The 19,804-nt window shown below is 45.8% G+C and overlaps 1 protein-coding gene across 5 annotated transcripts in view; it reads left to right on the top strand.

Annotated features, from left to right (window-relative positions):
• MAPKAP1 (MAPK associated protein 1) overlaps nucleotides 1-19,804 on the top strand; it is a 78,342-nt gene that overhangs the window by 41,847 nt on the left and 16,691 nt on the right. For 4 of the 5 annotated variants that reach the window (XM_021543721.2, XM_021543723.2, XM_021543722.2 and 1 more), the window contains 2 exons: nucleotides 2,153-2,262; nucleotides 16,284-16,391. In XM_021543721.2, the coding sequence (XP_021399396.1) occupies nucleotides 2,153-2,262; nucleotides 16,284-16,391 (218 nt within the window). The remainder of the gene's footprint in view (nucleotides 1-2,152; nucleotides 2,263-16,283; nucleotides 16,392-19,804) is intronic. The other variant, XM_021543727.2, reaches the window with a different exon arrangement.

Here is a 19,804-nt window from a genome sequence, read left to right as displayed (position 1 = left end):
CTGGGGCCATCTGCTGATGGCCTCTCTGTGCCCAGTGGGAAGGGGGCTGCAGACCCTGCTCTGTTTGGGGTGAAAAATGTTGAAAAGCATTCTGTACAATTGTGACTCCAGTTTGTTTTGGCCATAGCAGGTTATGGAAGACTTCTGTTGCCTTTGCAATTTCTTTTTTCCCTGGAGTATTTTAATTTACTTCCCTGTGCTTTGGTTGGAGTTTTCTGGAAAATTCCTGTGGGTATTGCAGAGCATCGTATGAATTACCTGGAGGCACCAGGTGTTGTGATGGCCTGGTCCAGCATGGAGGGCTTTTCATGCAGCACTGAAATGAAACCTTGTGTTGCTTAAATAAAAGCACAAAGGTAGTTTTCTTTTTGTGATTATAACTGTAGAATAGGTTTTTCACTTTCAAGAATCCACTGAATTTTGCTCAGCAGGTCAGCTGGGACTGAAGCTGGGAGGCTTTTGGGAAGCGAGGGGTTGGCCAGGTAAAGGGCAGGTGTGTGGTGCTCGTGCAGTTCATGGGGCTCCACAGCAGCTTCAGGGGAGATTTGCTCCTCAATGAAGTGCTGGGGAAGATCTCTGCTCATTGCAGGGTTAGCCTCTGAGCCCTGGGGCTGTTCCCAGGACAGCAGTGTCACCTGCAGACCTGGTGGCACTCCCTCCCTCAGCTCTGCTCCTTCAGCGCTGAGCATTCAGCAGAAACAGAGGGAAAAGTAGATGCATGGAAACGTTGGGATTATTTGGTTTGAAGACGAGTAAGATAGAGTTATAAATAATAAATGGTCTGGAGAACATAAATTTGGGGCTTTTAGGCAGTTTCATTTTGCCAGGAACAAAGGGAATTGAAAATGAAATTCAGATGAGACCAATGCACAAGTGAGGAGAGGGAAACGACGTCTCACACCAGTGAGGGGGGACATCTCCTGAGCCCAGGCTGGGCTGCTGCTCCCAGGAGCACAAGGGGCCCCCAGGGCACCGAGGTGTGACCAGCCCGTGGCCAGGCAGGGGCTCCTGGCCCCCCTGGCAGCTGCAGTCAGTGCCCTGAGCAGTGAGAGGCGAGGCTCTGTCCTGGCTGGGTCACCGTGGCTGGGGATGCTGATGTGACCTGAGCTCCAGCCTCTGGTCCAGCATTTGTGTTTCAAAGTGACATGCAATATGGGTTTGTTTTGCAGGATGTACTTGTGTTGCTTGGATTGCTTTCGCCTGCCAGTTGCTTTTAAAAATATTCCAGCTGTGCTGTTCATATAGAGCTGTACTCCCTGATTAAAATTCCTGGTTGCCAGATACGAGGCTCCTCCTCCTGCCCAAATAGCTTTGCAAACCAGTTTTTTCCATGCAGAGCAATCTCTCCGGTGGGAGCCTTCAGCTCTCGGATTTCCCTGGAACTGTCTGCAGTGACATCTACTGACATGAGCCGAGACTGACTGCGAGGGCTAAGGGCAAAATTTACTGATCTGCTCGTTCAGGGTCTCTTCTATTATATTGTCATCTTCTCTGCTGCCCCAGGGGTGCCCCTCTTTGGCAGCAGCATCCCCACAGCTGTCCCCATGCTCTTTGCAGTCCTTCCCCTGTGTGGCCTCTCCCATGGGTGATGGCCAGGACACGGACCCACTGCCTTGGATGTTTCTGGGAGATTTTGTGCCATTGTGTTCACAAAAACATGTCCAAAGAAATCCCGTTAGGCTGGAAATAATGCATTGAAGCAATACCTCGATAGTGCTGCAAGGCTGCTGTCACTGAGGGGTGTTCTGCCACTTGTCCCTAATGGTTTGTTACGTGTGGGACACGGATGAAAATGCCACTGCAAACTGCTTCCCTGTTGTGTGCTGCAAAACACAGACAGGAGATGAGGAGGTGAGGAGACCCCCAGGTACACTGGCTCATTTTTCTCTTCTAATGCTGAATGCCAAGTGATCAAAAATAACAATAAATTAGGAAAATCCTTATTTTCCTTGTCTTGAATCTCAACCCATTTTGGCTGGTTTTGTCTCTGCCTTGCTAAGGCAGCTTGCTTGGTTTCTCCTTTTAACTTCCCTTCCCAGCCCAAGTTCGTTAACCGTGTGCCTAACGAGTGCTTTGCTTGAAGCTAACGAGGGCTGCGGGGAGCTGCCAGTGATGATTGTTTTGTAAAACTGCATGTGCATCTGTCTTGCAGAAATGCTGCTCATGGATTCTCACTTATTCAGGTGGACAGTATGAAGGTCACCATGAAGGATATCTTACAAAAGGCCTTAAAGAGAAGGAAGGGATCACAGAGAGGCTCAGGTGGGTTATTTATCGTATTTTCTAGAGGGCAGGGTGTTTTCTCTATGAGCATATTTTATATCTCTTTTTGACTGTTGTGAACATTGCTCAGGTTTTGGGGGGGTTGTGTCTCAGCCCCACTCACAGCAGTTCTGTGCACAGGTCTGTGTTCTCCGTGCTGGCACAGAGCTGGCAGTGCAGGAGCTGCATAATGTTTGCTGCAGAGCAGTATATCTATTCCTGCAAATATTTATTTATGATAACAAAGCCATTTGCATTCAAGACCAGTTCATGGTAATTTGGGATGATGGGTAGAAGTACAGCAAGTCCAGCCCATGATAGAGTTTGTATATATACTTCTAATTTATGTAAGAAAATTATGCTTAGTGCGATTTTAAATAATTTCAAGGACTCATTGGTACATGTAGTGAAAAATTTACTTTCTGCAATGTTATCAAAATAGTGCTGTTATAGTTAAGGCATATGAACACTTAAAAAAGGAAAATGTACAGCGCTTGTATTTCTATTTTAGACAACGTTTTTCTGGGGAGTACATGTGCATTCACATATATGTTAGTGCATATATTTCAGAAGTATAAGGCTGAGAGATCTTTCCAGCAACAAGAAATAATTACTGAGAGAAATTGCACTGAGTCTTGTCACGCAACAAAGGAACTTTAATATAAACCCATCTATATAGTGGGAAAGATAAGGATCTTGTCTTTGTAAATGAATGAAACCTCCTTATACACCCTCAGTTTTAACTATGGGAAAAGAAAATAAACCCTGTTCTCCTTAGAAAAAGTAGTTCAATGCAGTTTTTAAATGCGTGTATAATCTGTCATGGATTTAATTAGCTATCTTCAGATGAGAGCTGAAGTTTTAATAAAAGTTAGAAGAGATAACACAGTGAAGGACACGGATGAGCTGTCTCAAGGCCATATTCCAAGGGAACGATAAGAGCTGTAAAAAATGGCAGAGAAGAGCAATTGAATGGAGCAATGAAAATCTGATTCTCGTAAAAAAAAAAAAAAAAGCTGGGGGAGGAGGAGAGGAGCAGTGCTGGGGGGTGGAGAGGAGCCCCGCCAGTCTGCAGCAATTTGGAGGGTGGCCAGCAGCCATCGCTCAGCCCGGCTGCGGCGCCGCGTCCAGATGTGCCAACGGCACGTCCCGGCCCTGCCAGCTGACTGCGCCGTGTGAGAGCCGCCTCTCTGGATGCCCATCGCTGGCCGCAGAGATAGAATTAAATGATGATGATCTTCCCACAAGTTGGGAGAGGAAACAATGCATATAAATCTTGATTTCATCTCAGCGTGAGAAGTCTTTATCCATCATCACTCATAATGAACAAGTCGTTAGCGGCGATGAATGGTGTTGGGGTTTTTTCAAACACCTCTTTTGTTCACTTTTTGGGTGACTTTTATTTATTTCCTGGGGTCAGATTTCCCTTCCCTGAAGGGAGGTTGCTAAAGGATTCACTTAGCTCAGTCTTTAAACTGCTTCCCCACTTCGTGTAACAGATGTTTTATTCTTTGTCCGTTAGAAATTTGATTCTGCTTTGACTTTGTTATTTTTGCTCAGTAGTTTAGAACAGGAATGGACCTGGCATTCCTTCCTTCAGCTAATGCATTCGCTTTGCTGCTCATAGCCCTTTTCAGGAACAGGGTATATAGGGATGTATCAGAAATTTTTATTAACATTAACTTAGCTTATCCAAACCTTTCCTTATTCCCAATTACATCCCTCTCCCAAAATGTGGATTAACAGGCTTTAGGGAGGTGGGAGGGCTTAGGAAGGTCTTGCTGTTATCTTTAAAGCAGCAGCAACTGTAGCTGTGTGCGCAGAGGGGACCCTGGGAATCCAGACAGGCTGCAAGGAGAGCTCAGGATGCCACCACAGTGGGCACAGAGAGACTGGAGCAGGACTAAAAGGAAAGATTCTCCCATCATTCCTCACCTACCCCCAGATCCCTCATCACTGGAGAGGATGTGCCTCTTGCTGTCACTGGGAGATGCAGGGATAAATGGAATTGCAGATCAGAGCATTAGCACAGCACAGGCCTAGGCCAGGGCCATCATTAACCACTGGATTAGGATGTCAAAGTTCTCAGTAAAAGAAAAAACATCATTTAGGAGAAACATTTCTCCTCTTTCAGCAATGTTTCCTTTAAAGCTGATTGGTCTGATTTTTAAAAAGTCGTTACTAAAGATAGGCTGAATGTGTTTATTTAAAGTTTTTGGAATAGTTTAATAACACAGAAATGCCCGTGAGCTTTTCTGCCTGTCTTCAATGGGCCTCCAGATCAGCCTTTTCAGGACAGAAGAATTTATTGCATTACAGTTTATGCTGCTGACAAGTACTGGTAGAAGCAGTTGCTTTCTGATCTGTTTTCACCACTGACTTACAGGGCATTTTTCAGACTGGTTCTGGACTGGTGGGAAAATGCAAACATGGGTTGGCTACTTTGGGTGAGGAAAATTTGAGGAATTCCTGTGGTATAGTTGGGAAGGGTTTGTTCAGCATGACTAGGCTAAAATACTAGGCTAGTTTTCTCCAAATACTTTGTTCAGCCAGTAAAAATTATTTGTTGCAGCAAAATACTGATCAGCAGGAGAGAGAAGTGGGCTATAACCTTTTCTTCACAGAAAGGGGCCTGGAAAAACAGAAGCAATATTCTGACTGTGCCTAGCTCTATTTAGATAAAATTATTGCAAACTGTTCAAACTATTTCACCTTCCTTGCAATTCTCCTTTCTTAGTGTCTCAAGGCTTTTGACATATGAACTCTGACCATTTAAAAATAATAATATTGAGGCAGTCAAGGGGAAGTGCAGGTGGTGAAGTGGCTGGATGTGTTGTGGCTGGGAGAGCCGTGGCCCTGAGCCCTTTCCTGGAGGTCGTGGCTGTCCTGCAGCAGGACTGTGGGACCTGGGACCTGTCCCACCACAGGCACCCACGGGGGTTCATGGGGGCTGGCTCAATTCCTGCCCAAGGAACCAGCTGGGAGGAGGGCAGGGAATGGCTGCAAGTTGGGAAAGAGCCTGTAAAAACCAGTCAGTGCTGCATACTGGAGAAGATAAATCTGCAGAGGAAATCGTTGAGGCAGATGTTTAATTAGTTGGAGCCAGGCTGGATAAATCAGGATAGGAGCTGTCTATGCAGATATGCCGGTGTGCCTTCCCTTCCTCTGGGCTGGTGTCACTGCCTTTAAAAACAAACTGCTCTTTTTGCTGAGGAGAGAAGCAGCAGAAGGAGTCATGCAGCCTCTCCCTTACTGTAATGGATTCCCCTGTGTACACTCATAAAATAGAAAATGTAATTGATGTTTTCTTATGGTAATGAAAACTAACGAAGTCGAATACTTTATCATCAATTTGTTTAACCTATTGCGTGCTCAGCAGCGTGTATTGCACAGGCATATTTCATGGGAGGACTGGAAATAAAACACTGCAGTTGTGGGATGAGCTTCTAGGGGAGACTGCTCTAATCCAGGATGGGCCACCTTGAGGGGGCTCAGGGCCATTGCTCATGCAGGAGGCTTTTCTGAAAATAGCTCAGAGGGAAGGAGCCCGAGGATGGGGTGATGCCCCAGCCACAGAGAGGGGAGCTGGAAGCTCCATCAGTGCCACAGGACCTGCTGGGTACTGCACAGGCCTGGCACTGCTCAGGCACTGGGATAACAACCCTTGAAGAACCCTCGTGCCCAGAGGTGGTTTAAGGATTGTTTTGTGTAATCCTGCCATGCCTAGATTTCCTTTCTTTGAGCACTTCAGCAGCTGATGGTGTAAATATAAAATCTCTCTGCATTGTGGCAGATCTGCAGAAAAGAACTCGTATGCTGGAGATTGGGAGCATAAGAACTTCCTGTTCTCCTTGAATTTATCAGTAAAAATGTCAGATACTGCGCTGTCTGGATTTTGAACAGCTCTAATAACCGAGTCCTGAAAAGCTGTTTTAGAAGGTGAGATTTGGGTGTTTTAGTACTCGGGATAATTCTGCTCCCCAGAGATCAGTAACAGCTTTAACATTAACTTCTGGAGCAGGTAGCTGTTGGGCATGCTGAAAATCCCACCCTCAGGCTTGGCAGAGGGAGGTTTGTAGGTCGTACAGATCATGTTGCAGAGCTGTAAAACACCATTACCCCTAGAACTTGATTTGCTTCAGTGGGAAATGATTTTCCTGCTCAGTCAGTCTGGTGTGTGTTTCTGCTGCTCTTACTTTCACCAGTACTCATGTGTTACCCCATTAACATGTAAGAAATCTGGGTTGTGGTAGATGTGCACTTTAAATCCTGCTTTTTTAGGCAGTCTCAGTGGGACCAAGGCAGGCACAGTTCTTCCACAGCCCATGCTCTGATCCCAGGGCTCAGCTGAGGCTGGGGCTGACAGCAGCCCACAGTGTGCAGCAGGCAAGGAGATCTTATCAGGCTTTTTATATCTGCACCAAAGCCTGCACTCAATATTCCCTAGAAAATATGTTTGCATGGATTACGATTTTAAGAACATAAGAAAGATGGTGACTTCATCCTTGATACTTCATGTATCCTGATGCCATGGTGATTCTCAAATTAAATATGTGCAGGAACTATATGTACACTTGGAAGTTATCTCCCTGCCTGTGAGCTGTCTCATTCCTGCTGCTCTTCAACAAACATTCCCTGGGACGCCAGTTGCCTTCTCCTCCAGAGCTCGACTGAATGGACTATAAATACTAATGTAAAGTAAATAACAATGCAGAGGGAATGTGTGCAGAGGCTTTGTTTTCAAACAAATTAAGCATCGATGTCAGTATATAAAAACCGAATGTTCTTAGAAGGAGATGAGAGACAAAACTAAACAACATAAAATGCTGAAATGTTGGAATAATCCTGCCTGTTCCTGGTCCGTGTCAGCCTCTCTTCATCTGAAATTTCTAGTGAACAGAGAAGTCTCCTCTGATTAATCTTGTCTGATTTCAAGTAGAAATTCTTTGCAGGGTGAACATGCTACTGATTATTATTTAATAGCTGCCTCCAACTGCAAACATCCCCTGACCAGAAAGGCTCAGTCCTTTTAAGAACAAAATGCTCTACAAGTTTAATTGTTATAAACAAAACCTTCTGCCAACATTGCACAGACGTGACCTGTATTTTCCGTAGGTTAGAGGGAGAGTTATTAGCTCAGTGTTCTGCGAGTTTGGAGAAAGATTAATACTTTTTCGATAAATGAAAACAGCTGCTTTGCAATAACATTCAAGTCCCTAACAGCTGTCAACCAGTGCTTTTTGCATTCTTTAAAATGTGTAAAGTGACCAAAAATAGTTTAAAATAATCTTCCTGGTCTGTTTAAGTGTATTATTTCACTGCCACAGGAAGCTGAATAATAAGAAAAGAGAAAGATTCAAGAAACAGGCGTAGGACTTAAAGATAAAAGTCTCCGTATCATATTTTAGTCTCTACACCAGAATCAGAGGAATTACAGCTGCCAAGGCCAGGGAAAGGAGCCTGTTCCATCCCCTGGTGCTGGGAGCAGAGTCTGTCCCAGACCCGGGCTTTGTGGTGGTGGATCATTGCCGTGCTCTGGATTTGTTCACACAAAGTTCAGCTTGCCCTCAGAACCTGGAGACTCTCAGATGAGAGCTCTGCTTGGGGCTCATCTTTGTTTGAGGAGCAGCTAGGGAGGAGAGATCTGAGTTGTGTTTGAAAATTCCGTTTCTGACGTGTCAGTGTCAGCACCACGTTTAATGTCAAATTTTGTGACTTAAATGTTCTAAAGCAGCTGCTAGAGGAGCCTTGCTGGGGTTTTCCTTCCTCATTCTACCTCGTTGGTGGGAGAGTAGGACAAAAAATTGTCTGTAAAGGGAGGTGTGTGTGTATTTTGATTGCACATATATGTATTTATTAATACATTTTAAAAAGGGAGAATTAAAAAGATAAACTATGTAAAGCTGCAGCCCTGTGACAAAAGTACTTCTAACAGATGAACTACAATTAGAATAAACTGTCATTAAAGTTTGATACTGTCATGGAATGATGGTAACTGAGGAGTTTAAATTTAAAAGTAAATATGTTCGAGTAGGCGATGCATATGTTTGCTCTGACTCTTTCTGGGATGGAAGCCCCAGCATCTGTGACAGTGAAAAGCCAATTAATTTGTGTTTCCTTGTGTTCACACTCATGCTCTTCTGCTTAATGGTAGCTGTGAGTGGCTCTGGCTCCCAAAGCTTTGTTTTGGATCATTACAGCGCCCTGCAGAGCCCGGTGCCCGGTTAGGGACAGCTCTACCTGCAAACACCTCAGGCCCTGCTCCTGCCAGCAGGTCAGCAGCTGCCAGCTCCGGCGGGTCAGGGCTCTCTGAGCCTGCCCAGCACCAGTGCTGGCACACCCGGGGCTGTGCTGGCATCCCCGGGGCTGTGGCGGCGTTCCCGGGGCTGTGCCAGCATCCCCGGGCTGTGCTGGCATTCCCAGGGCTGTGCTGGCATTCCCGGGGCTGTGCCACCATTCCCAGGGCTGTGCCCAGCACCATGCTGGCATTCCCCGGAGCAGAGCGGGGTGCTGGAGCTGCTGGGGATGATTTCCTGCTGCCCAAGGTGGCTCACTCTGCCCCGGGTGATTTATTCCACACGGCCTTTCCCTCTCCCAGCCCGCTGACACCAAGCAGCCCCACTCCGGGAGGGGGGTGTTGGTGTGCAGGGAGCAGCTCCTTGGGAACACGGCTTGGGAATAGCCAGAACAGTTTGGGAATAGCCAGAACAGTTTGTGAACAGTCAGAACAATTTGTGAATAGTCAGAACAGCAATGGTTAGTTCTCCCCATGCCTTGGGCTAGTGAGGGGCTGGGTATCAGCCGGGAAGAATTTTTCATGCCCAGCCTCTGAAATGAAAGTGAAATATTGAACTGGATCTATTTTGAATCTGTTGGTATTGAATTCATGCTGTTACTGGTTCTTCTGGATCGGTAACAATGCTGTAATTTATGTGACATTTTAAACTGTGCAGCTCAGCGTTTGGGTGACAGATTTTTGTGTTTGCTTCACCCACTGTGATGAGCAGAGGCTGTGCTGGTCGCTGGTGCCTTCCTTGGACCAGCTCCTCCCTGCTCTGTTCTCATGAGCCCTCGAGTGTGCCGTGGTCGTGCTGCCCAAAACTGCAGAGCACTCCCTGGTGTCTGCATGGCCAGGGAAAGCACCTTTGCCACCTGATAGTCCTGGCAGTGGGCGAGCCCTGGCACTGATCAGTCAGGAGTGCCCACCTGGGCTGGCCCCAGGACAGTCCCTTGGGGACAATTCCAGGCACTGGCAGGGCCAGGCTGAGAATGGGGCAGCTGCAGAGTTTAAAATAAAATCTGTGTATTGGATTTCTGCTGTAGGTGCTTTACATTATAGATCAGACGTGATGATTTTGTCTCAGCTTTTTTTAGAGCTGCACATCGCTAATGCAAAAAGGTGGCAATTAAGTAAAACCCTTCTGTTGATGCTGTGCACAGCCCGGGTTGCTGCTGGCCATGCTGCACATTTGTTGTTCCCCAGAAAAGCAATCCAGAAATGAAGTGTTTGTTTCTTTTTAAGGGGCTTTTGACTAAATTCTTTAATTTCACTGGCTGTCAAGGTAGTGTTAAGTAAAATAGGTTTGAACTGCTGTAGTTTTTGTGTACTGGACTAGATGTCAGAAACCTTTGCCATCACTGGAAATTCTGTCACTCTGGATTTACTATCTGTTTCCCACAGCTGAATTCCTGAGCAGTGTGATTTAACACCTTGGCTCTCCATCAAGCAGGCCTGGCATTTATTTGAATGCATTACACCACTGGTTTCCATAAACTATTTTACAATTGTTTCATATAAATGACTGTTTATTTCTACAAAAACCATCTGTATTTCTGTGGATAGCGGCAGATAACTGTGTGTAAAATTCAGTAATGTCACAACAGTGCAAGTTAAGGAAAAACAGATTGGGCAAAAAAAAACCCTCTCATGCTTGTGCATAATGTTAAAAGTTTGTTTTCACTATTTAAATATCTTTATTTATTAAGCAGTATTTGCATTTGTAATGATAAAATCTTTATTCCACTTCAGAGGTGTTGAGGGACTTTGGGGATTTTTAGCGGATAAACAGATTTAAGACGTCCTCGCAGCAGCAGGATTGGAGATGTAAACATTCTGCTCTGCAGCCAGTTCCTCTCACACTGTTTACATATTTTCTGTTGTTTTATTGTCATTGCCAAGCACACAATGGAATCCTGCCCCTTCTGTCATGTTCTAAGAAAGCTCCTGCAGAAGGAGGCCTGAGCCCTCTCCCTGTTCCCACTTTCTCTGCCCTCCACAGGGGATGGATCCTACTCCTCCCTCTGCCCTTTTCGTTTCTGGTCCAGCACTCCTCCCTGGCCCAGGGCCATGTCCAGCATCCACGGGGAGCCAGGGTTCCCCCAGGCCTCCCCAGGGGGACAGGAGCTGCCTCGATTTCCCTCCTCCCAGCCAGCACCCAAGGAGCCTCCACACTGAGCTATTTTAGTTCCTCCATCTGCTGCCCATGTGGTGGCAGAGGGAGCGCTGGAATCCAGCAGTCTTACACTTAGCACGACTGATACTTTCTGACAGACTATTTGAAATGATAGAAATACATAAATCTCCTCTTTTTTATGACCTTGTAATAGCTGCAACATATTTCCAGCAAATATTTTCTATAGCAATAATAAAAAAGCGATAACCAAAAAATAAATATAAATATAGTTTAAACTCAAGCGGAATCGCGCTTTCAAAGCCCAGGGATGGAGCAGCAAAGCAATAAATCACAAATCCTTGTGAAAGGAGGGACTTGAAATGGAAAGTCCCACAGACATCAGTGTTAAGTGTTTATCAACAGGGGTTTTTTGACTGCTCTGCTGCCTTCTGCCTGTGCTCAGTTCCCTCTTGCTTGTTCCCTCCTGCCCAGCGTCTGTCACCGTGGCTGTTGGGCTGCGGCTGCCTAACTGCCCACATTTCTCATCTTTTCTTTCTTATTTTCTTTGTTGTTTTTTCATTCCCTTTGTTATTTCCTGTGCCCACAGAAGCTGTGGCTGCCCCTGGAACCCTGACAGTGTCCAAGGCCAGGCTGGACAGGGCTTGGGGCAGGCTGGGGCAGGGGAAGTGTCCCTGCCAAGGGAAGGGGCTGGATGAGGTTCCCTTCTGCCCTGAGCCTCCTGTGATCCCGAGGGGCTCTGGGAGGTGCAGGGGTTGGTGCAAGGGGTTCAAGGACAGACAGGTTTGCCTGGGCTTTCTCACCAGGCAAACTGTGAAATTGTAACAGGAACCCCTAGCAAAGAGCAGGATTAATGCATGGCATGAGAGCAAATGCAGCACACAGGGGCAAGGCTTTGAAGGGGCAGGCTGTGCTCCAGCAGGCTGAGAGGGAGCCAGAGACCATCTGAAAGGGATGGTGTGTTTGCCATGGCATGCTTAGATTTCCAAAAAAGATTTGACAAAGGCTCATAAAGCAATTAAGCTGTCACAGGATGAGAAGGAGGATCCTCACATGGATTAATAATTGATTAAAAGACAGGAAACAAAGAATAGGAATAATGGCCCTTGGTGATTAGTAACTAGGTTACTGGTGGAGCTCCAGTGGAACTGGTGGAACCTGCATTGTTCGTTAATGTGGGGCATGGAAAGGATGTGAATGCTGATGTGACAAAATGTGCTGTTGATACAAAAGAGGTAAGAATAGTGCAAATAAAAGCTGTCTGTGAAGCACTGCAGAGGTATCCACAGTGCTGAGTGACAGGACAATAAAACGAGAGAGGGAATTCAGTGTCAATGGGTACAAAATAATATACATGGTGAAAAGCAACTGTAACTATATGTGTACAATGATGGGCTCTAATTACCTTCCATCAGTCAGGAAAAGTATCCAGCACCATCACGGGTAGTTCTCTGAACACTTCAGCTCCATGCAGGAGCAGGCAGAAAGGCAAATGGAACATCAGGAACTGAGTCCATAAATCCCAGTGTACCCACATCTTAATTGCTGTATTTTGTCTCAAAAAAGAGAAGTCAAGAGATGCAGAAAGGGACGAGTGTGGACATGGATCAGGCACATGAAATGAGGAGATTCTGAGGAGGGAAGAGCTTTTCTGGTGTGGAAAAGACAAAACTGGGTACGAGAGCTGTCTGTGAAGTGTAGGTGGTGGGGACAGTGAACTGGGAAGGTTTTGTGAGGTAGTTCAGAGACAGGAGGTGCTCACCCCAAACACTGGGGTGGCAATGGCTCATTGGAACAAGAGGAATACCTTTCCTCATGCAGTGTAATAAATTCAGGATGTAAATGTCATGGAAATGGGAAATTCAAAAGTGTTTTGGACAAATGCATGGACTGTGAAGGGAAGAGAAACAGCTGATATAGCACAGGTGGAACTGGGGTGTTGGTGAGGATTTTGGGAGCTCTTGAAGGTGAAGAGAGGGATATATAGGCATAGGGATGTGTTTTGTTGCAGAGACTAAGGCTGTAAAATATGGCCTCAGTTTTCAACAGTTTGGGTTGTTTTGTTGATACTGGTCTTTTTCGTTTAGGTTTGACAACTCCACAAACATTAAATATTCTTTCTATAATCCTTATTTCACCCTAGTAACTAGTTTGGAGATGGAGAGGGGTTTAGTTGGGGTTTTGTTTAAAGCCTGGTTCCCTGTTGCAGTGTTAGTATTGTTTATTGTGCAGATTCACCCCTGACCGTGGCATTCTTCATTGCTATTGAAAGTTAATGGGGGAAAAATTGCATTCCAAACATTTGAACCCGTAGTAGCCATGGCTGAACTTAGTTGATCTCTGGTGATCGGTTCAATTTAGTTACGATTTTTAGCCATTAGGCTGGGGCTGAATGATGGTGATTTGGTTGAGGCCAAATGTCTGCAGAAAATTGGCTGTTTGATAAGAGCCCTGTTATCAGAGGGGGATACTTTCTCATTTACATTTAGATGAGTATTGATTATTTATTTACTCAGAGAAGTGAGATTCGTTCCCAATCTTATCTCTCTAGTCTCTGCTTGTCAGCAGAAAGAGAGAGAGAGCTCCTGACAACAGCCCAAGATAACAGCACTTTGTAGTGGAGATAAAAGTTGGAATGGGCCTTTTTCTAGTCTTGACTGAAAGGATAAGTTTTAAAAATTAGAACTGATGGGTCGTGCTTTCAAAAGCCCTTTCTGAAAGCTTTGCAGCTTAAATGGCAACAGAATTGGTTTGTTGGTATGTGGGTGGCTGTTCCCTTCTGCAGGGGGGACCCTTAATTTGATTATAGGGTGGGATTCTTCCCAGGCACCTTTGTGTGCTCCTAGGGAAGCCGTGGGTCTTGAGGTCTGTTTCCTTGTTTTTAATTCCTGATGAACATTCCTGTCTCTAAAGGGCTGTTTTGAAACAGCCAAGAGGGTCTGTGTGGACAGAATCCATGGTGAGAGTGGCTCAACAGGGATTCAGATGGAAGGGCTGTGTGTGATGGAGGATCACCCCCAGGAGGGGTGAGGAGCCCTGGGGAGCTGCCAGCAGCAGGAGAGCTTGGCTTGGCACACTGGCCAGGACAGCCCATGCCAGGATTTTAAAGGTTTATTTTACAACTGCATTGAACATTTGCATGAGATTACAGAAATCCATAAAATCCATCTTTGGTATTGCCACTTGAAAATTTGTTGAAATTCACAGAGCAGGATTCCATTAGGAGACCATTAAATTATCTAATATTCCTACTACAGTGACATCATTTGAACTTGTGAGAGAAGCCTGATAGTAAAACTCCTCCACAGACTCAGCCTAACATTCTTCATCTGTTGGGAAGCAGAGGTCAAGTAAATGTGGACAGATATTTAAAGTGTAATTGAAGAGCAGATACTCTCTGAAAATCCGTTTGCACTTTTTTATTAATTTCTCAGCATTTGCTTTTTTATGAATTTCCCAGTATTTTCTGGTTTTAAGGAATTATCCATAAGGCAGGCTGACCTGGTTCCTGCTCTGGAGCTCTATTTCCCTGCTTCATTAGCAGAGTTAATACAGGCTTGACACACACTGGGTAAAACAATTTACCTGATCGTGGAGTTCTCAAGCTGCTCCAGATACAAGTGACCCTGAGCCAGTGCAGGGTGTGTTGAGGGTGATCCCTGGTGGCTCTCCTCGGGGTTCAGCAGCGTGGGGACTGTTTCTGATGGGGGTGCTGTTCTTTGGGGTGCATCAGCTGCTGGAATGGGATCCTCACAGAGGGAGCACCAGCCCTGCCTACACTGAACCCTTCACTGTGCCAGGGTTTGCCCCCCTGAGCAGGGCTTTGGGACTGGCTACCAGCAGCACAGATGTTCAGGTCTGTGCCAGCAGTTCCCTTGGATGGAGCTTGGGAATCTCTGGAAGGTGCTTGGGATGAACAGACAAAGCCATTGGGTTCTGCTGTCGCTGGTCCTGTTCTTAAACCCACGCCAGATTTTAAATCCAAATTGATTTACTGCTTTGAGATTTGTTTCAATTCAGTATATTTTGCTTCTGCCTAACAAGCAGGCCTCTGTTTATCTGATTTATTTTAAATTTAAATAGTTAATCACATTTCCAGTAGCTGGAGAGGAGCAGGGTTGGTGCTGGGTCTGTTTGCCTTTCTCTGTGCTGCGTGGTTTGCACTGAGATGCTTTGTCAGCCCCTGGTGCCACCACTGGCTGTGCTGGGCAGGGGGAGCCTCCTGTGTCCTGCAGAAAGGCTGGCACTGCCTCTGCTGAGTGGCACTGGGAGTGAGGAGAGTCCACAAGGCTCCACCCAGGGAGGGAGCGCGCCGCCCGAGCAGTGAGTGCCTCACGTGGCTGTGGGGAGATGGAATGAGAAGCTGTAATTGGAATTCTGCTGTAGTAAATTTAAAATTAATTGGCTAACAAATTCCATTCCATAGGCATGCCATCTGAGGCTGAAAGACTTAATTTTTTTATATATTTTAAATATTTCATCATATACGCTCGTAATTCAAAGTCAGCAAACAGTCAGAAATCTTTTAAGTAGTGGTGAAGAGGGAATAGATTTTGTTATTTCAGTTCTAGGTTTTTTGTTACTTTGAGACCTGGTTAAAGAGGCTTTGAATCACTTAAGATTTTTCAGCTATCTGTTCAGGTTATTTTACTGGATTGTGGGAAATTATGGAAAATGATTGTTTGTGGAAAATACACAGCGGAGAGCTTGGTGTGCACTTCAGCTCCAGGTGTGAGCAGGAGTGGAGCTTTGGCCCCACCAGCTCCTGCCCTTGGCTTTTCTTCTTTGGGGTCCCCCCTGGAACTTGGTGCACTGGGATCTCCCCCCACCCTGCCAGGGCCTCTCCCAGCCACTGTCAGGACAGCAGGGCTGGAGCTGGCTCACGGGGCTTCACCTGGGATTGGAGCAGTGTCCTGCTTTTGTTCCAGATAAGGCATGTAGTTTAAGGATCCGTTCAACTAGAAGATTTTTTTAATGGCCTAGTTTTTGTAAAAACAATTTTTTAAACGTTTTCTGTAGTTGTAAAACAGCTTTTAAAGTGGTATTATCCTTACTTTGGGGATTTGGTTGGGAAGAAAGAAGTTGGCACCTGAACCTTCAGGATCTACTGTCAAAATGTGAAAATAATTCATTCAAAGCAGCAGCATCTGTCCCTCTGTGTGATGCAGCCCATAAGGAAGGGCTGATTTCCTTCCCAGGTGCTTCCCAGTTCTCTGTGCAGGAAAGAGGGATGGGAGCAGCAGGGAGCAAACACTGGGAGCTTCTTCACCCAGGAAAAATGCCCCAAAAATGCCCCCAGGGCGTCCAGCGAGGTCTGAGGGGTGGTTCCCACTCCAGGCAGGGGCTTGGTGCACCTCACCTGGTATAGGGACAAGGTGGGAGTGTTGGAAGGGGTTTGGCAGGTCAGGGGACAGCTGGAGACAGCAGGAATGTGCTGTTTCCTTCCACACCATCCTCCAGCTGCTGACAGGGCCCTTCCTTGGCACAGGGCTGAGGCACCAACACCCACCTGCTGTGCTCCTGGGCTGCGAGTAACCTCGTGTTAGTTGAACGTGCTAAGCCATCCTGTGTTAGAAAACAGATGATTTTACAAGTTACTTTATGTTTCAGGTCCTCAGTATCGGCTGGAGAAGCAGAATGAACCTAATGTCCCAGTAGATTTAGACTGTACCTTGGAGAGCCAGAGCACTTTGGAATTCTGCCTTGTCCGGGAGAACAGTATGTTTCCCCTTTTCACTTTTGCTCTTGTAAACTGCTTAAACTCACATAAGTTATGTATTTTGGAACACAAGCTGTACTGTCTGGGCAAGTACATTTTGACGAGACTCTCTGTCCCGAGGCACTTCTCCATGGTGCCAAAACAATATTCCAGAGGGAAATGATGGATTTCATACCTTTAGTAAATAGTCTGCATCCTGTTTATCACTTCATGATTAATCTTTTGCTGTTAAACTGCTCTGTAAAGTTATGACCAACCCTGAAAAACACGAAATATGAACCTGTCTGTGCTGCAGACATTGCTCAGTGAGTCGAGGGGTTGGTCTGCAGGGTGTTGTGCTGTGTCAGTGTGGCTGTCAGAGGCACTGGGCTTTTCTAATACAATTTAAAGAAATTAGCCATGCAGAAATAACTACAGCAGTTTGATGATTTTTGAAGTGCCAGACAAATAATCATCTCTCCAGCACTATTTTAATGATCCTAATATTTATTTCCTGATTTATTTCTTTACTTGAAACAATATGAAACTTTAAAAAGAAACATTTAACATTGATTTGTGTTTGTTCCCCATGGCATTTTGATCCATTTTTCATTCTTTACAACAGCCACGCTCTCAGGTTTGGTGTTCTTTCGTTCCATTTTGTGTAAAAATGTTGATTGTACGAATGAGTAAAACCAGTGACAGTCCTGCCCTCAGCCAAGAACACTGCACACACTGCACACAGCCATAGTGAGAGCCTGCTTCAAGTAGAGGAAGAATTTGTTCCTTCTGTGCAAAGGTTAAACCTTTCAATTGGTGCTTTTTGGCCACAGCAACTGCATCTTAGCCAGATTGGCAGCAGAGCATCCCCAAAGCAGCCCTGGCTGCAGCAGTGAGCAGCAGTGAGAGGCATCAGCACGAGCTCCCAGTGCTGCTGGGCTGGGACTGGCCTCACAGCCTTGGCTGCTGCTCTCTGTGTGGTGGGACTTGCTCCCAAAATACTCCCCCTGCTCCTGGTTCATTTCTGCATAAAATGGTTCTGAGGAACTGTAGAGAGACCTTGGCAAGAGGGAGCAGGGGGGCTGTGCTGAGGAAATGGAGCAATTCTGACCTCCCTAATCGAGTTGTGCTCTTCCACAAGCCAGAATTCCCCGACGTCTGCATCCCACCTATTATTTTTGTATTGATTTTTAATCTATGAAATGATGCTCACTAGTCATACTTCCATGGGTTTTGCTTGTGATTTAAAATAACATTTTTTTTAAACCCAGGCTCCGTAATTAAAAGAATACTGTAGCTACTGCATTTTTAATGTATTTTCGTCATCTTTGGAGGAATCCAGGCTGTGGCCTGCAGCTGTATCTCCTGCTCAGGTTGCACCAAACTCCCCAAGCTGGAGCACTCCTGCCCCGGGTCAGAGTCGGTGGTGCCCATCCAGGAGCATGCCCTGGAGCCCTGCTGGGGTGGGACTCCCCAGGCAGGGTGACCCTGCCCTGTCCCAGCTGGGGCACAGAGGGGCTCCAGGACAGTGCAGCTTGTGAGATCACTCACAGTCCCTGCCTCCTGCAGAGCCTGACTCCCCCCTGCACCGTCAGAAAATGGATTTTGGGGTGCTTAGGAGCTGTCTTTTGGCATGGAAATATTGACAGTTTTGCACTATTAATAAAATAATGGCTTGACAATCCTATCAGCAAACTGAAACATTCACTTTGGGCATTCTGTCTTGATTTGAAATACTTTTAGCTTTGATATGCCAGTTAGAAAACACTGTTGTAACAGCTATTACTTGTAAATGTGCTCTTCATAGTCTCATAGTCATTTATAAATATATATATGGATGATGCCAAGCATCTCCTGGGAGAAGAGCAGGCACATTCCTTTGGGCAAAGAGAAAGTTTATATTTCAGGGTATTAAATGAAACAAAAACTTTCCATTATTAAGAAATATGTATGGAGAAATCCCCTTTCCAGGCAGCATTTACTAATAGCATTCAAGCTAATAAACTGCTTCCAGTGTGCAGAACTTTTAACTTGCACAAAGATTTATCTTTAAACTGAAAGCTGCACTTTGTAATGTGAAATGCCTTTATGTGTGGTAGGAAGACGCTCATGGCTAATTTAGTTTTATTCTTGCCATCTTACTTCTGGAAAGTTCCTCTTTCTCATTTTATCATTAGATAGTAATTAGTATTCAAGGGAAATTGGTCTTAATATATTAAAATTGGTTTAGTGCCTTTAGACCTATAGCAAAGCCAATGTCTTATTGGAAAATGTAATTGGGGACTCTGTGTATGTAATTAATTGTATTGCAATTAAGAACTTTCATTAAGCAATATTCTAGTACATTAAAGTAATAAGGGACATTTTTGCAGTGCAGTTAACTTTGTGTTTTGTTGTTTTATCGAGGAAATGCAGGTTCACTTCTCTCCAAGAGGCTGCATGTGACATTTCAGAGCTGTGGTGCTCCCAACGAGCCATTTTTGTCTGTGCTGGGTGCTGGCAGGGGTCCCTGTCACAGGAGGCTCCTGGTTTAGCTGGGTCCCCGTGGGAGGAGCTGCTGCTTTGGCTGCTGCCTGGCTTCCAGCTCGTGGAGCTGGTGTTCTTTTTCCATTGCTGCTGCTCTCGTTTGAAACTCGGGGTTTCAGTGAGGAGATGGACCCAAGTGCCCGATCCCGCTCTGTTCCACGGGGACTCAGCTCTGAGCTGGGCTGTGTGGGCAGCCAGGTGCAGGGGTCAGTTCTGCCATGTCACAGCTCCTGTGCCAGCACAGGGGCCACTGTGACACACAGGGAGGGGACAGGGTTGTGGGGACAGGAGGAGGGTCCCGGCTGGCAGGGCAGCAGGGCAGCAGTGCCACTGCCACCCTCCTGCCTCGCTGCCAGGCACTGCCACACCGCAGCTCTCCAGATGCTTTTAAGTGCACCAAAAAGTTTGACATATCTCAGTGTATCTTTGGAGTAGTGCAGCATGAGGGTTTGACATGATACATTATGATAATCCATGGTATAGAGACATTAACACAGGGGTCTGTGACAAAATGCATTGTAATGTCTCGGAAGGAGCCATTACAATTTATCTTGTCATTCTGGAGCATGGAGTGGTTGCAGTGTTAAGATGGCTCTGCATAAATTCACATGGAGACTGTTTAATTTGATTTTTGGAATCCTTTCAAGTCGAATGGCACAGCCCAATTTGTAGCTTAACCCTTCGGTGTCCCCCTTCCCCAAAGGCCCAGGGGGTGTGAGAAGGGCAGTGCTGGGAAAGCTGTGGTGAAATTCTGTGACTTGGGAATCTCCTGCTTTATGCTCCCCATTTAACAGCAGATGCTCACAGTGGTGTAGTGCTGGGGATGCTCCAACAGTACAAGTCTCAAGCAAAATTAATACTGAAAAATCTGACAAGTTGGTACCTGCTTTGCTGGAGCTTTAAGATC

Source organism: Lonchura striata, chromosome 22 (genome assembly GCF_046129695.1).
Source record: "Lonchura striata isolate bLonStr1 chromosome 22, bLonStr1.mat, whole genome shotgun sequence".
NCBI classification, from domain to species: Eukaryota; Metazoa; Chordata; class Aves; order Passeriformes; family Estrildidae; genus Lonchura; species Lonchura striata.
Note: the sequence above shows the minus strand (reverse complement) of the source record. Positions and strands in the feature narration are given on the sequence as shown.